The sequence below is a fragment of the Octopus bimaculoides genome, chromosome 5 (assembly GCF_001194135.2).
Source record: "Octopus bimaculoides isolate UCB-OBI-ISO-001 chromosome 5, ASM119413v2, whole genome shotgun sequence".
In the NCBI taxonomy this organism is placed as follows: Eukaryota; Metazoa; Mollusca; class Cephalopoda; order Octopoda; family Octopodidae; genus Octopus; species Octopus bimaculoides.
The window spans coordinates 78,394,007-78,407,954 of record NC_068985.1 but is presented as its reverse complement, the minus strand read 5'-3'; the positions used below and the strand labels follow the sequence as shown (position 1 = coordinate 78,407,954).

Here is a 13,948-nt window from a genome sequence, read left to right as displayed (position 1 = left end):
TTCTCTCTTTCTCTCTCTCTCTCTCTCTTTCTCTCTCTCTCTCTCTCTCTTTCTCTCTCTCTCTCTCTCTCCCACAAATACAAAAAGATGTACAAGTATGTATTGATGTATGTACGTATATATATACGTATACATGACAACACACCCTTTCACTCACTCTCTCTCTTTTTCTCTCTCTTCTACTCCCCCCTCTCTCTCTCTTTCACACACACACACGTCCATTTCATATACACGCTCATACATCTTTCACTTTCTCTTCTCTTTCACTTTCTCTTCTCTTTCACTTTCTCTTCTCTTTCACTTTCTCTTCTCTTTCACTTTCTCTTCTCTTTCACTTTCTCTTCTCTTTCACTTTCTCTTCTCTTTCACTTTAAAACAAAAGTAAATAAATAAAAATTTTTTATGGAAATTAACGAACTCCGGATTATGAAATCACATTCAGTTAAAAATATTTCTGAATGATTAAAATATTGTGTACGTCAAAAAGTCGACTTTTTTTCTTAGATTGCATAAAGACTATGTGTGTGTATATGTTACAGATAGCATACGTGTATTTGTGTTGATTGACACGCCATGACATTCATTATATGTGTGTGTATTCTGTATGTGTGTATGTGGTTGACGTCATGGAAGCCATGCTTTATTTTTCGTCAAGAAATAACAAACAAAAATTGTGTTTAATCATTTAAATAGAGGTCCAAATATCACAAAAATTTGTACTGCACTGCTGAAGGTAAGTATGAAAATAAATATGCAAAATAAAATTAAGATAAAATATACTATTTCTGAAATATTTCGGGTACACACAAACATCTCTAGAGTTTTAGTATTATTGAGATTAGGGAATATGATGTGTTGTATTCAATTTCTAAAGTGATCAGATCTTTGTTCAGAAAGTATTGCAACAAAGAACAATGCTTCTGACACAGCCACAATTCCTTTGTGTTGTTACTATTGCAGGTTATTTCCGACTCCAGAAGATACAACACCTCACAAATATTCTTCACCACTCACTTCTTATGAATCTCGTGTAAGTAAGGAAATTAACATTTTTTACATAATAAAGTTAGCTCAAATAAAACTCTACCGGTTTGAATAATGCTGGGTATACTAGACAATGCAGCTTAGTTTCTGATATATGAGAAAATGAGCTGGTCACGTTTTAAATATACAGATTAAGTAATTAATTGCTGCCACCACCGCCGCAGCCATGGTGTTTCTCTTAAGGCAAGGAAAATATTCTTTGGGTTCATTGCATGTGTTCTTCTGACTTCTGTTAACTCCTGTTAACTTCTGTTAAGTGATGAACAGTTGCCATCAATCACCGAATGCAGATCTACTTATGTTAAGTAGCCTGGGGATCTTTCCTTTCTATATGCACCGATTTAATTGGGCCCATTTGTTTTAGTTCTGTAAGAAGTAGAATTCATTCCTTTCATAGTTATTGGTACTCCATTCCTTATGATGGACTGTGTGGGTGACTCTGTGTGTGTGTGCGTGTGTGCGTGTGTGTGTGTGTGTGTGTGTGTGTGTGCACGTATGTGTTTGTATGTGTATCTGTAGATATGTATATCTACACATATACATGTCTACAGATATAAATACATATTTCTCTCTCTCTCTCTCTCTCTACACACACATACACACACACAAATTATATGTGTTTATGTATATTCTGATGCAATAAAAATGATGAGAGTTGAGTAGCTTAGATGTGGAATTGAATAAAAGTGTGCAGTTAGAAATATATTCAGTCTAGTATTAGAATGTATAAGCATCTATTTATACATTCTTGTTGACAACGATGGGAAAAGTTATTAAATATATACATAAAGGCTTACACATATTCTGAGGAACAAGAAATAAGTGAAATTGCTGTGCCCCAGGAACGAAACTAATCCCTTATTTACTATAACTACTCTGCAATTGTGTTTGAACAATGAATTACGTGCTCTGAAGTGATACCACATGTTTTACTTGTTCATCTCACTTTCTAATATATATCAACCAGCTCAATGATGAATCACTTATAGCCATCTTTGATAGGCAGCTTCAACAACGAAATTGTTGCTTAGTCCTTGCTCAATCCTGATTGTGCAAACCTTAAATGAAAATATACCATCTGCTATCACTATCTTTATTGAAGGGCCAATTTGCAAAAGCAGTTGAATGTGTAGCGTAGTTATGGACAAAACTTGATGTCAGTTTATATATAACATTTATTGCTACACTTTTTTTTACAGGGCTTCATGAAAATAAAGACAGCGTCAAATTTATATGTACATTGTATTTTACAGATCTTCACAGATAATTAATGATTAAACTGATCTTTCACATTGCTGCAAAAACGTATGACGATGATTCTTCATCATCTCCTAGTTGGTATAGAGCTGTGAAAACAGCTATTAAGAAAATTGCACTGGTTTGAGTATGAAACTATGAAAACAGCTATGAGAGAGGAATTCACTGGGGAACTGTAACAAAAAAAAAAAAAAACGTCCGCTTTCCATGCTAGCATGGGTTGGGCTGTATATGTGTGTGTGTGTGTGAGTGTGAGTGTGCATGTGTGTGTTTGTGTGTGTGTGCACACGTGTGTTTTTGTATGTCTGCGTTTGTATGTCTGTGTTTGTCCCTCACCATTGCTTGACAACCAGTGTTGGTGTGATTATATCCTGGTAACTTTGTGGTTCAGCAAAAGAGACTAACAGAATAAGTACCAAATGTAAAAAAAAATAGGTACTGGGGTTGGTATGCTCCAGTATGGCTGCAGTCTAATACTGAAACACATAAATCATAAAAGATGTGTGTATATATATATATATATATATATATATATATATATATATGCTGAGACCCCTTTCGGTCATGACTGACCATGGGATTGCACCTAGAAAGTTACCCTCCCAGGCACAAGTCTGGGCAAGGTTGTTTATGGAAGACCAGCAGTCGCCCATGCATACCGGCCTTCCCTCTCCACGCCACCAATGCTATCCAAGGGAAAGGCAAAGGGGCCGATACAGCTTGACACCTGTGACATCGCAACTCATTTCTACAGCTGAGTGAACTGGAGCAACGTGAAATAAAGTGTCTTGCTCAAGAACACAACATGCAGCCTGGTCCAGGATTCAAACTCACAACCTCACGATCGTAAGCTTGGTGCTCTAACCACTGAGCCATCCGCCTTCACACACACACACACACACACACACACACAAATATGTATGCTTTTGTGTATATATGTGTGTGTTTTTTGTGTCCATGTCCGTTTACAACAAACTTAACAGAAATTAGCAATGTTGTCTACATTGTCTCATATTGTGGTTAATAAAATAAGTACCAGACTGAAATAAGTACTAAGGTTGATATGATTAAATAAAACTATTGAGGGTGGTGCTCTGGCATGATTGCAGTCCAATGACAGAAGGCTTTAATGTATAAGACCTGATCAGTAAATCACCCAACAGATGTCACACACAGATTTATTCCACTTCACTTACATTCATCATTCAAATCCACATTTACACACAAATATTGCTCTAATATCACCGACATTTTCTAGCCATTACTTTATTTATTTATATATTCATTTTTCTTCTTTTTTTTTCAGATGATGCAAAATGACATTAACATCCAAAAAAGATACCTTCGCAGTTTCAGAATGATGCTAAACTTTTTTGGCTTTCAATTAACAAGTTCTATGCAGTTCATTCTCACTCCAGAAGTTAATCAAAGATTCTGTCATTTACAAAAGTATGTAAAAAAGTGTTTTGTTACGAATGAATCGGGGTGAGCAAAGGTGCAGTTAAAATACTTTCCTACTGGTAATGACCATAAGTTTCATCTAGCACTTGTAAAAGGTTGATAGTAGCAATAGAGACATTAGTCTCTCTCTATCACCTTTTAACAAAATTATATATTAAGAAACAGTAGAACAATTAACAACATAATAAAAATTAAGTTTTATTTTTGATGATGCTTGGTTTTACAAATCCTGTGTTATTCAGCTTAGCAGCTGCTGGTTAACTTGTTATCGGCAACTGGATATTAAGAGCTTCATTGAGGCATGCCAAAGGAGCAAGTAGCTGTCACATCAAAAGCATTGCGCTAAAGAGGCTTAGAAAGCATGCGAAGCGCTTTAAGTACTGGTTTTACTACGCATGTGCACTCGAGGGGCTTCCAGGAAGGCAAGTCCCTTGCACATGCGTAGATTGCACTTCCTTAATGGTGGCCATAATTTCGCGCCACTACACACTTATCTCACGCTATACAGCATTTTATTGCTTTGTTCAAGGTCAAACTAAGACTAAACAAAATGAAGTCTTTTATCACAAAGGTATGTAATCAATCAAATGACCAGGTGTGAGTCACAAATCTCTTGTTCCATCTATATTGTTACTCTACTAAGACATAATCCCAACCGGTTTCATTTCTGATTTGTTGTTTATTAGCGTGACCACATTTTGTCTTCATCTAGATATGCCTTATCTTGTTTTACTACTTATATATTTTTGTTGTCTTTTGGCCTGACTAAAAATATATCTTCCTCTGGTCATGTCTATTCCTGCTTAATTATAAATGAATTGTTGTTATCTTTTAGCCCTGAGTAAAGCAGACCCATGATTAACAAGACACCGCAGTCAGGAATATCCGGTAGATTTTAGGAGCATCAAGAACTAAGTTATCCAATGTGACCTTCTCTATTCTTTTAAGACTATAGGGTGGGATTTGGAGAATTTTTTTTTATTGATTGCCACTTCTAATAAGACAGAAAGCAACCAAGAATAAAACAGAAATAAAAACCCTTTAGCATTCAGATTATTCTGTCAAATACAATGTTTATTTCTTCACATTGTTTTATGAATATCATGCATTATCTCATAGCTACAAGATTTCGATTTTGAGATTGTTTACTTTTAGTATGTCATTGTAGGGTTAGTGTATGAGACTGTATTTGGCCAGTTTGAGCATAAAACAAATAGAATATTTTGGCCGGACATGGCTAGTTTAAATGGTAAAGGATTAAACAACCAATTAGTATGTTGGAAGTTACAAAAGAAAATGGGGGAGGGGAAAGTAATGAGAAACTGTCTTAAGAATCATAAAATGATCAATGCAAAATTTGAAGGAATTACAATCATATTTATCAAGAAAATAAGAAGAAAGAGAGTATCATCATAAGATAGCTGTTTGAAGAAAGACGCTACTAGATTAGAAACACTTCTTACATGGAGGTAATGACAATGGCAAACGGATGAGAATTAGCAGAAAGAAAAGTCCTCAGAGCTGCTACTTCTAGGAGATTGAGTAACCATGTAGTGGCTTTCTCATTGGATAGGTGCAGTGCATAAAAAGATCCTCTGATAAATTGTCTATCTCACAAACAAGGTTATTGTGTTGCTGCTCAGTCCTAAGACAGTAGACCCTTAACCCTTTAACACTTAATCCAGCCATATTCAGCTCAAATATTCAACCTGTTTTATGCTAAAACTAACCAGATCCAACCTCTCACACCTGTCTTACAATGTCATTCTAAAATTCAACAATCACATCATTGAAATCTCAAAGCTACAAGATAATGTGTGATTAATTCAAAACAATGTGAATAAATAAGCAATGCATTTGACAATGAAATGCGAAAGCTAAAGGGCTAAGCCACATGTAAGGACCATATGTAATAAATCAAGGGATTTAGTACAAACCATTAGATTTATTGTTTCAAATATTCCCCACATCTATTCAATGAAGGCCTAACTAAAGTATCAATCATACCATGCAATGGTTTATCAGGTGAGGGTGCAAGGAGCAGCCTAGAATATTGTGCCCTCTCGAAAGTCTGATTTCTCCAGTGTCTAAACCAGTCATTGGTGTTGTCTAATTCTTCCATGTTAACCAATTTGATCCATAAGGCATTCTATCCAAGACCATTCCCTCTTATTTACCATTATTTAATATATTCTTCCTTGTTTAAGATGGTAAGGTTTTATTTCAAAACTATTTGGCTGCTATTTTTTGCTAGTAAAATAACCTTATACAGGCTCTCATAGACTCTAGTGATTGCAACAAGGGAGGATGGTATATTAGCAACATCATCATCATCATCACCGATTAACGTCCGTTTTCCATGCTAGTAAGGGTTGGATGGTTTGCTTGAGGTCTGGAGATCCAGTGGCTGCACCAGGCTCCAATCTGGTCTGGCGGAGTTCCTACTGCTGGATGCCCTTCCTAACGCCAACCACTCCGAGAGTGTAGTGGGTGCTTTTTATGTGCCACCAGCACAGGGGCCAGTCAGTGGGTACTGGCATTGGTCACGATCAGTTGGTGCTTTTTACATGCCACCGGCACAGGAGCCAGTTGGGCAGATCTGGCATCGAACACATTCAGATGGTGCTTTTTATGTGCCACCGGCATGGGAGCCAGTCTGTGGGGGTACTGGCATTGGCCAGGTTCAGTTATTTATGAACCCCAATAAAATGAACAACAATCTATTAAATCCATATGTATCTCAATGACAAGCGCTTTGTGGAGTCACAGAATTGCCATCATAGCCATTGTACTTTTTGTTTTCTTTTCTGTGTTTGCATGGGTTGGATAAGTCCTTGATGACACAGCATTTCACTTGTGTATTCCTTTGTCATCTCCTTCATGAAGTTCAGTTTCCTGAACTGGTTGGCTTTCACTATTTCTGCTGATTTTTTTCTTGTTTACTATTTCTTCAGTGGCTTAGAGGTTAGGATATTTGGCTCACGATTGTGAGATCATGAGTCTGAAAACCAGTAGTGCATTGTGTCCTTGAGCAAGACACTTTATTTCATGTTGCTCCAGTCCATTCATCATCCTCATCGTCGTTTAACGTCCGCTTTCCATGTTAGCATGGATTGGACGATTTGACTGAGGACTGATGAAACTAGATGGCTACACCAGGCTCCAATCTGATTTGGCAGAGTTTCTACAGCTGGATGCCCTTCCTAACGCCAACCACTCCGACAGTGTAGTGGGTGCTTTTACGTGTCACCTGCACGAAGACCAGTCAGGCGGTACTGGCAACGGCCACGCTCAAAATGGTGTATTTTATGTGCCACCCGCACAAGAGCCAGTCCAGGGGCACTGGTCAGTCTTATCACATTCTGTTTCACACTGAATCTCCCTGAGAACTACGTTAAGGGTACATATATATGTGGAGTGCTCAACCATTTGCACATCAATTTCACAAGTAGGCTGTTCTGTGGATTGAATCAACTGGAACCTTTATCATCATATCTGACAGAGTGCCAATATTCCTTCCCACAAGGATCACCTGCTATTTGTTTTTTTATTTAACTGTCATTATTCATATGCATTACATATCTTCTCTCTTGCACACTACAACTGGTTCCTCTTATACTCACACTTTTTCTCTCATCTCTGTTATTCAGTCTAAGTAGTGGTGAGTTGACTCAGACAGCTTCTTAGTTCTCTCCCCTTGATCCAATGAAACATCAAAGATGTGACAGTGTGTGTGTGTGTGTGTGAGAGAGAGAGCGAGAGAGCGAGAGAGAGAGAGAGAGAGAGATAGAGAGAGAGAGATAGAGAGAGAGAGAGAAAGAGAGAGCTACACCAGTACTGGGTCACTAGTTTTATTTATTGACCTCACAAAGATGAAAGGCAAAGTTAACTCTGCGAAATTTGAACTCTGAGTGCAGGGCTGGAACAGATATCACAAAGCGTTCTGTAATATGAGCCTATGTATTTAATAATATTTATTACATTAGAGCTGCATTTACTTCATATGTAAATTTCTGGGCATACCAGCTCATGATCTTATGAGCCATGAGCATATAAATCGTGGACTGGCTGGGTGATATGCCTTCAACCCAGGTGAGTACATGATGCTGACAAGCCACAAAAATGGCAAAACATTGATGTCCATCACTCCCAAATGGGATTGAGGGTGAGTTATCTCACCTGTCCATGACTAAGTTGTTTTAACACTGGCAACATGAGAGTTTTATACTCCACTACGCCATTGCAATCACTGGAAAATACACAAAGCATATACATTAGTATATGTATTTAACAATATTTATTACACTAGCACTGCTTTTACTTCATATGTGTGTGTGTATATATATATATATATATGTGTGTGTGTGTGGCAGAGGTGCGTGCTGAAAAGTTTCTGGCTTTGGGTAAAAGAAAATACAGGAAGATCAGTAAATTATTGGTTCTTCAGTTTTTATAAGTACTGTAAAAGAACTTGGAAAATTGGGCCTCCAACCAGGCTTTTGTGATACTCCTAAAGCAAGGAACTCTTCAGCACCCCCTCATATATATATATATATATATATATATATATATATATATGAGGGGGTATAGTTATTAATGAGGGATTATCAATCCAAACAAAATACTTTATAAGCTCTCTGTTAATACAAATATGCCAGGCAAACAAAATATGTTCTTAGATTAGTAAAGAACTCCACATATGCTAACAGCAGGGATCAAGGTTATAAGTTCATCATCATTCTGTATTATAAACCCATGGTTGCATTTCCAGTTAGATTGGTCTTTGAACAGAGTAGCATAAAAGACGAGGCATAAACAATGGTCTTTACATATTCCTTTATTCTTGCAAATTCGTCTTACAGCTGTCTGATAAGCATTATAGGTTTGTTCATCAATCTGTTTACTCGATTGGTCTATTGATCAGGTGAGAAAAATTGAATGAACATAAAAAAACTAATGCTATCGTCATCGGTCAGTGCTTTGGAAGCTGATCAATGGACCAATTGAGTAAACACATCAATGAGTGAACCTATAATGCTAATCAGAAACAGCTGTAAGTCAAATGTGAAAGAATAAATGAATATGCAAAACCATTATTTATATCTTGTCTTATATGTATATATATATATATATATATATATACAAAAGATTTTTACAAATGTATTTCTTTGCTGTATACAGGAACCCACACAATTATGAACACTTTACAAGAATCATGATCTCTTTGAAATGTCTGGGTCACAGTAGATTACAGAAGAAATGGGTACAATTCATCACTAAACTTATTAACATTGGATTTTTAGCAGATGCAAAAGATCATTATTCTAACAGCTGGTTAAAAATATAAGAGATAATGAATTTGAACTATAGACTGTCACATATTATTCAGAAGAACAGAAGATACCTTGATGATGATATTGTTTTGAAGAAAATAAAAATTAATAACAAAAGAAGTAAAAACAACAAAATATTAATTTTTAATTAAATTAAAAAAACTGTCCAGTTTATTGAAAAAAGGTAAAAGTTTCAGTTTGTCATTTTGCTAAAAACAAATATTTTCACAATTTAAATTTTTGATTTAAGAAAAAATTCCAATAAGCTGACCAGTTTATATTGAAACTTATTTAAAATATATTTAGAATATAAGGGCAGGCCTGGCTGTGTGGTAAGAGGCTTGCTTCCCAATTACTTGGCACTTTGGGCAAGCATCTTCTGCTATAGCCTCAGGCCAACCAAAGCCTTGTCAGTGGATTTGGTTGACAGAAATTGAAAGAAACCTGTTGTATTTATCATACAACTGTGTGTGCCTTTGTGTCTATTTGCATCCCACTACATCGCTTGACAAATGGTGTTGGTGTTCCTGCAACTTAGCAGTTACCATGCTCCATCATGAAGGCGCATTGTAACTCATAGATATTTATGTCCAAGCTTAACATCACAATAGCCTGGTCTGTGGCACTCAAACACAATGGTAGAAATCCACTCCCTAGTCTTTGGTCAACCTGGGGATATAGCAGAAGACACTTACCCAAAGTGCCATGCAGTCAGTGAGACTGAACCTGAAGCTGTGTGTTTGAGAAGCAAAAGCAAACTTTTTGACCACACAGCCTTAATTCTTCCATTCTTAAACTGAAGAGTCACCAGTTCAGATTCTGTAAGACATGCCTAGCCATTTCCGAGGCAAATGTTACTTTTTTAACTTGATGCAACAGTTTGTTACTATGGAAACTCTCATAGATGAATAACACTGTGTAACAAAACTTTTATTTCGTTTTTGTCTTTGGTCAGTAAGTATTATTTTCTTTTTTGCTACTATCTAGAAATCAAAGGAAATGACAAACTTTCCCTTCAAACTTTGCTTTTGTGACCTGGACATCATTGTTTTCAAACTGACTTATTTTCCATTACATTTCAGACTGATTCAGTACTGAGTTGCTGAAGGAGAAATATTGCTATAGCAAATATTCTGTTCAATACCACAGACTTGCTTGTCAGTTGCTTGACATTAACCACTTGAGCATGTCCCTTAGTGGCTGACAATATGTGCATTTATGATCATGCGCAGGAGTAGTGGGAGAGCATCACAGTCATGTGTTGAGAGGGATTACTTGGGGATTTGAATAAATGTAATAAAAGCAAAATTTGAAGGAAATATTAACCATCTTTCATACCTTCTAGAGGGGTAAGCAAATAGAAAATAAATTATTACCCAAGGACAAAAATCATGTTACACAGTGCAATATATAGATGTCTGTGTGTGATAAGTTTAATATAACATGGACTGTAGACTAAAGTAAGCATATCAAGTAATACATTTGCAAAGAAATGAGTAGTTTTCAGGGATTGAAACTACAAATGAAAGAGAGTATGTAATCAATGAAAGGAAGTCTGTGTATTATTGCAAGAAATCCCAAGGATTTAATTGAATGGATTGCATTTGTCACATGCTTCATGGTCATGGCAGAAGAGGAAGTATCTGGAACACTGCTTGAAGAATTGCTCAGGATGACCCAAGCAAATACTGATAAATGGTGGATACAGTGATGTGCTGCTATGTGGCACACAAGCCCATATCTAACCTGATTTGATTGAATACTTTTGCATACACACACACATCTAAGAAAGCATTCATATTCACACCTACTTATCTAGGCAGTCATCTCCGGACATATTTACATGCATATACACACGCATAGAAGATCAATAAATGAATATGTCTATCAGCATTGATCATCACCATCATCATCATTCACGCTGGCATGGGTTGAATGGTTTGACAGGAGCTGGCCAGCCAGGGAACTGTCCAGACTCCAATTGTCTGTTTTGGCATGGTTTCTATAGCTGTATGTCCTTCCTAATGCCAACCACTTTGCAGAGTATGCTGGGTGCTTCTTTTATGTCACTGGCATGCGTGCATTTATGCAGCACCAGCACAAGTGCATCTTATGTGCAACCAGTATGAGTGCATTTTACATGGCACCAGCACACCTGCAATGGACATACCTGTATGTGTGGATGATTGTGATTTTACTTAGCTTCATAGGTTTTCTCAGGTACAACAAATCACCACAACTCCTGGTGCCTTGTCATTTCTTCAGTGAGAATTTTTTCTTGATTTTTCTAAATAGTTTTTCTCTTTATCATATAGCAAGAAACTAGTGTAGATTAGAGAGAAAGAAAGAGGGAGAGAGAGGTTGTATAATTAAAGGAAAAAAACGTCAGTTTATTGTTGGTACTTGCTTTATTCCCCCATTAATACATAGTGTTTTCAAACGAGGACTTTCAAAAAAATTACAGAATATGAAATATGGTATAATTGCATAAATAACACTGTATAACAATTTTTTTTTGTCTTTGGTCAGTAAGTGTTATTTCTTATTTGATTCTATCTAGGATTCAATGAAAATGACCACCATTCCCTTCAAACTTTGCTTTTGTGACATCAACATCAATGTTTTCAAACTGATCTATTTTCCATTACATTTCAGATTGATTCAGTACTGAGTTGCTGAAGGAGAAATATTGCTATAGCAAATATTCTGTTCAATACCACAGATTTGCTTGTCAGTTGCTTGACATTAACCACTTGAGCATGTCCCTTAGTGGCTGACAATATGCACATTTATGATCATGAGCAGGAGTACTGAGGGAGCATCATAGCCATGTGTTGAAAGGGATTCTTTGAGGCTTGAATAAATATTGTAACAAAAGCAAGGTTTGAAGGAAATAGCCATTTTTCATATTTTCTAGGGGTACACAAATAGGAAACATGTTACCTAAGGATAAAAATCATGTTACACAGTATAATTCAACAACATCATAATTGGATTAATGTTCACTTTTCCGTGCTTGCAGGAGCCAGATGGAACTTGTTGAGGCAGATTTTTCTATGGCCAGATGCCCTTCAGTTGTCAACACACGTTTGTTTCCAAGCAAGGTAATATTAGCCCCTGGTCGGATATGTTTTCACTGAAGATTGGAAATGGATGGCACAGCTTGTAAGATAGTAGTGCTTGCTTACATGATGTCAAGAGGAGATACAAACCGAACACTCTTACACACACATGTGAAAGGGATCTTTCAGTTTCCATCTACCAAACCCACTCATAAAAACCTTAATGTAATATAGTAATTATGAGAAGTAAACTTTATAGCAATTACAAGCAAGAGCAGTGGTCCCGAGACACTTTTGGGATGCTACCCCCTTGGCACCCCGGTTGCATTTCTTCCCTCCCATCCCACCACTATCAAACATAGACCACTTTCTGAAACAAAATCAAAACAACTGTATTTCACTAATAAAACTTAACCTAATTAACCCATTATTTTTTGTTGATTTCACATCCATTGCTTCATTTTGGTTACCCCACCATAACCCTACTGATCCTTCCACTTCCCTCCAGGGGCAGTACAGTACACTTTGAGAAACACTGAGCTAGATGAACAAGGAATAAAGACTAAATACTGTTAACAACTCAATCTGTCACTACCATTTACTTCATGAAAGCAGTTATAGCTTAGTGGTAAAAAAGTTTGCTTTGCAACCATGACGTTGCAGGTTTGAATTCACTGTATGGTATCTTGGACAAGTGTTTTTTTACCATAGCTTTGGATCAATGCAGGGTTTGTGAGTGAAGCCAAGTAGATGGAAACTGTATAGAAGCCCACTGGATGGACTGTACCTATAATTCAAAGGTCCAGTTATCTTATACATATTGAGTAATCCTGATTTGGCTAGGGGAATTTACATTAAGAGTACATATGTCTGTGGAATACTCAGCCACTTCATGTTAGTTTAACCTTTTAGTGTTTAAACTGGCCACATCTGGGCCAAATATTCTACAGGTTTTATGTTCAAAGCAGCCAGATCTGGCCACTCACACCTCCCCTACATTGTCATTTGGAAAATAGACAATTGCATCATCAAAATCTCAAAGCTACAAAGTAATGCACAATTACCATATTTTAATGTGTATATGAAACCCTTGTTTATAAGGAACCCCCTAATTTTGGGGGCTTAAAATTTTGAAAAAAGGTTTGTAAGGGATTATAATACTATCCTTGTATAAGAAACTCCCATATTTTTTTAACTTAATTTTTGATAAAAAAGGATTCCTTATACAAGTTAAAATACGATAATTTAAAACAATGTAAATAATTATGCATTACATTTGATAGAGAAACCTGAATGCTAAAGGGTTAACCAGTTGTCTGAACAACTCAGTTGAGTAGATGAATCAACTGAATGCTCATACTGAAGGATTTAACAGTATTTATGTCAGTCATTACAACATAATGTCTATTCTTACAAAGAATCAGGAAATAAATATAGGAAGAAAACAACAACTAAAATAACAAACAGAAATATAATTAAACAACACACAGACTCCATCACATGTTAGGGGGAGAAACTAGAAGTAGTTAATAGCTTCCACTACCTAGGCGACCAAGTCTGTAGTGGGGGTGGTTGCTCTGAGAGTGTAGCGACTAGAGTAAGAATAACCTGGGTAAAGTTCAGGGAGCTCCTACCTCTGCTGGCAACTAAAGGCCTCTCGATCAAGGTGAAAGGTAGACTGTATGATGCATGTGTGCGAACTGCCACGCTTGCATGGCAGTGAAACATGGGCTATGAATGCTGAGGACATACGTAAGCTTGAAAGAAATGAAAGTAGTATGATCCGCTGAA

General features: G+C 36.7%; 1 protein-coding gene across 6 annotated transcripts in view; it reads left to right on the top strand.

Moving 5' to 3' along the window:
• The window catches only part of LOC106869251 (opioid growth factor receptor), a 48,332-nt gene extending 35,745 nt beyond the window's left edge, over positions 1–12,587 (top strand). For 5 of the 6 annotated variants that reach the window (XR_008264125.1, XR_008264124.1, XR_008264123.1 and 2 more), the window contains 4 exons: positions 961–1,030; positions 3,608–3,750; positions 8,944–9,279; positions 12,118–12,587. Coding sequence is in view for 1 of the 6 variants with exons in the window: in XM_014914915.2 (XP_014770401.1) it covers positions 961–1,030; positions 3,608–3,750; positions 4,598–4,607 (223 nt within the window). In the remaining 5 variants the exon portion in view is untranslated. Of the gene's footprint in view, positions 1–960; positions 1,031–3,607; positions 3,751–4,597; positions 4,762–8,943; positions 9,280–12,117 lie in introns of those variants that run through there. The other variant, XM_014914915.2, reaches the window with a different exon arrangement.
• The last annotated feature ends 1,361 nt before the right edge of the window (positions 12,588–13,948 follow it).